At 51.0% G+C, this 4,053-nt stretch overlaps 1 protein-coding gene across 1 annotated transcript in view; it reads right to left on the bottom strand.

Annotated features, from left to right (window-relative positions):
* RILPL2 (Rab interacting lysosomal protein-like 2) overlaps nt 1-2,636 on the bottom strand; it is a 6,962-nt gene extending 4,326 nt beyond the window's left edge. The window contains exon 1 of the mRNA XM_011948582.1: nt 1,951-2,636. Coding sequence (XP_011803972.1) covers nt 1,951-2,313 — 363 coding nt within the window. The 5' untranslated portion in view covers nt 2,314-2,636. The remainder of the gene's footprint in view (nt 1-1,950) is intronic.
* Nucleotides 2,637-4,053: the final 1,417 nt, after the last annotated feature.

Raw genomic sequence — 4,053 nt, 5'->3', positions numbered from 1 at the left:
AGTACGGTGGCTCACACCTGTAATCCCAGCACTTTGGGAGGCTGAGGTAGGCATATCACTTAAGCCTAGGAGTTTGAGACCAGCCTAGGCAACATGGTGATACCCCGTCTCTACAAAAAATACAAAAGTTAGCCAGGCGGTTGGTGTGTGCCTATAGTCCTATTCGAGAGGCTGAGGTGGGAGGACTGCTTGAGCTCAGGAGTTTGAGGCCTCAGTGAGCTGTGATCACACCACTGTACTCCAGCCTGGATGACAGAGAAAGACCCTATACCCTAAAAAAAGAATTTTTTTTGAGACGAAATCTCGCTCTGTCACCCAAGCTGGAATGCAGTGGTACGATCTCGGCTCAGTGCAACCTCTGTCTTCTGGGTTCAAGTGGTTTTCTGCTTCAGCCTCCCAAGTAGCTGGGATTACAGGTACTCGCCACCATGCCCGACTAATTTTTTTGTAGTTTTAGTAGAGACTGGGTTTCACCATGTTGGCCAGGCTGGTCTCGAACTCCTGACCTCGCGATCTGCCCGCCTCGACCTCCCAAAGTGTTGAGATTACAGGCATGAGTCACGGCGCCCAGCCAGATGATTTTTAACATATGTGTAGATCCCTATAACCATACCCTGATTAAGATATAGGACACTTCTAGCTCTCTATCAATTTTTCTTCTGTTCCCCCCACCGCCAGTTTGCCTTCTACAACTAGAAATTATTTTGCCTGTCCCTGAATTTTATTTAAATGTACAGTAGGGCCAGGTGAGGTGGCTCACGCCTGTAATCCCAGCACTTTGGAAGGCTGAGGTGGGTGGGTAACTTGAGGCCAGGAGTTTGAGATCAGCCTGACCAACATGGCGAAACCCCGTCTCTACTAAAAACTAAAAAAAAAAATTAGCCAGGCATGGTGGCAAGCGCCTGTAATCCCAGCTGCTCAGGAGGCTGAGGCAGGAGAATCGCTTGAACCCAGGAGGTGGAGGTTGCAGTGAATCGAGGTCACGCGACTGAACTACTACATCTGGGCAACAGAGCAAGACTCTGACTGGAAAAAAAAAAATCTACAGTAGTTTCTCTTTTGTGCCTGGCTTCTTTCTCTCAATGTAACATCTGTGAGATTCATTCACACTGCTATGTGTATCAGCACCCTGTTCTTTTTCTGTTGCACAGTATTCCATATATCACAATTTCAAAACTCAAACTGGGTTGCATTTAGATTGTTTCCAGTTTGGCAGTTGAGACTAAAGCTGCTCGGAATCTTCTTGTCTATGTCTTTTTGTGGTCATATGCACTAATTTCTCTTTAGGTAAAATGTGTTTCTTGCCCAAGTGTGGTGGCTCACATCCACAATCCCAGCACTTTGGGAGGCCAAGGCAGGAGGATTCCTTGAGCTCAGGAATTTGAGACCAGCCTGGGTAACGGTGAGACCCCCATCTCTACGAAACATCAAAACAGTTAGCCAGGCATGGTGGCACATGCCTGTACTCCCAGCTACTTGGAAGGCTGAGGCAGGAGAATTGCTTGAGCCTAAGAGGCCAAGGCTGTAGGTGAGCCGTGTTTGCACCACTGTACTCTAGCCTGGGCGACAGAGCAAGACCCTGTGTCAAAAAAAAAAAAAAAAATAGTGTTTGTTGCTGTAGGTCAAAGGTTCTCAAACTGTGGACCCTGGGCCAACAGCATCAGCATTAACTGCGAACTCGTTAGAAATACAGATTCTGGCCAGGCAGGGTGGCTCACACCTGTAAACCCAGTACTCTAGGAGGCTGAGGCTGGAGGATCACTTGAAGCCAGGAGTTTGAGACCAGCCTGGGCAACACAGCGAGATCCCATTTCTTTAAAAAAAAAGGAAAAGAAAAGAAAGGAAAGGAAAGGAAAAGAAAAGAAAAAAAGAAAAGAAAAGAAAAGAAGGTGTCTTCCTGCTAGTAGGCGCCCTCCTACGCCCCGCAGGCGCTGTGGGCCCAATACTCACCTCCCCGCTGGTCGGAGGGTCCTGTCTCCGCAGCCCCTCCACCTCCTTCCTGAGGTTGTCCCTCTCCATCTTCAGCTCCTCCAGCGCCACGCTGCCCTCATTCACCAGCGCCTCCAGCATCTCCAGGACGCGGACGACTTTGAACTGCAGCTGCGTCACCCGGGGGTCGCTGCCCAGGGCCATAAGTTCGCGGCCCAACAGGTAGGAGATGTCATACACGTCCTCGGCGGTCAGCTGGAAGGGGCTCTTGCCCAGCGCCCCTTCGGGCCCAGCCTCCTCCCTCTCCTCGTCCTCAGCCTCGTCCCTCTCATCGTCCTCCTCTCCCTCCTCCTCTTCCTCTTCTCGCACAGGGGGCTCCTCCATGGCCACCCAGACCCCCGCCAACCCCGGAGCTGCCGTCTTGGAGTCTCCCAAAGGTTGAACTTCCTCCCGGCACCCAAAACTTTCCGCTGGGCAGAGTCCCTACCTGCCCAATCAGCGCGGACAGGGGGTGGGCCCGGGGTGGGGATGGAAAAAGGGGCCGCGCACGCGACTCTAGGGCCCGCGCCCCGGGCGCACCGTCCCCGCTGCAGGCCGCGCGGGCGAGTGCGCTCCAGGATGTGGTTTGGGGCGCGAAGGGACAACGGAAAAGGAGGGCGGCCGAGAAGAGGAAAGTTCAGGGGTGAGGGCAATCGCCCCAGCCTGGGAACAGTTGCAGCCCGGGGGGGAGGGCCGCCCTGAGCCCAGCCCCTGGCGACCGCTGCCGGGAGGCGCGTTCCCGTGGAGACGGACTTTCCACCGCGCAATCGAGAGCAGGGCCAAAAGAACGCAACTTTTTCCTTTCTACCTTCGTGCTTTCCAGCCGTAGAATTTGCATCGTACGTGATGGAAGATCCGGGTCTCTCTTTGAGGGAGTTTTCTGGAACCTGCGGCCAAACAGAAAGCAGCTGTTGTGGGCAGCGCGACAGAGTCCCCAAGGCTTGAGGATCTGGAAAACTCCCAGCAAATTGTCATTAGGGTCTGGGGCATCTGACTTCTGTGACTCTCAATAAAATGGAGAATTCCTACCCTGCTCACTTCGCTGGGTCCTTGGCTCCTCCACGTAACTAACCAGCGCTGCCACCTTGGCAAGTTACTTAACGTCTCCAAGCCTCAGTCTCCTCTTAGGTAAAATGGGGGCAATAGCGGGACCCAGGTGGCAGGGTTGCTGCGAGGAACATGAACTTATGAGATCATGTGTGTGACACCTCACGTACTTAGGAAGCACTTACATATGTGATTGTGATCCTTCATTCTTTCTTCCACAGCGCTAGGGAGGAATTGCTGGTGTTGGAGACACCTGGCTACTTGCGTGAGAGAAGGAGGCGTAATTAACAAGAGAGAAACCCCTGTCTGAAAATCACAAAGCATTCGACACATATGCAGAATCCATATTACTGAGAATATTAGCAGTGTGGCTTAGAAACTTGAGTTATTCGCTGTGGCTCATGCCTTAATCTCTACACTTTAGGAGGCTGAGGCAGGAGGATTGCTTGAGCCCAGGAATTCAAGACTAGCCTGGGCATCATAGTGAGACCCTATCTCTACAAAAAGTAAACAAAATTAGGTGGACACGGTGGTTCATGCCTGTAGTGGCAGGTACTCGGGAGGCTGAGGTGGGAGGATCGCTTGAGCTCAGGATGTTGAGGCTCCAGCGAGCCAAGATCGCACCATAGAGTGGTGCCTGTGACAGAGTGAGACCATGGTAACAGAGTGAGACCATATTTCAAAACAAAAGCACAACAAATCTCAAGTTATTTTAGGTTCCATTGGAGGTTTGTGATAGTCTTAGGCAGAAAGCTCAGCAACAGGCAGTCTCAGGCAGAAAGTTCAGCTTATCTTTCCTAGGAATGTATTGGCAGCTTTCCTTGTGATAGGTGTGTCCATTTTCTCCACACTGAGGTACTAGAATCTCAATGGAGAATGTACATGGATTAAACCAACTAAAGCAAAGCAAATTAACAAAACATACTATTTTCAGAGGGCCGTTTTTATTTTATTTACTTATTTATTTATTTTTAGTTTTATTTATTTATTTTTTTTGAGACGGAGTCTTGCTCTGTTGCCCAGGCTGGAGTGCAGTGG

Source organism: Colobus angolensis, unplaced genomic scaffold (genome assembly GCF_000951035.1).
Source record: "Colobus angolensis palliatus isolate OR3802 unplaced genomic scaffold, Cang.pa_1.0 Scaffold28, whole genome shotgun sequence".
Classification (NCBI taxonomy): Eukaryota; Metazoa; Chordata; class Mammalia; order Primates; family Cercopithecidae; genus Colobus; species Colobus angolensis.
This window is presented reverse-complemented; position numbering and strand designations above follow the sequence as displayed.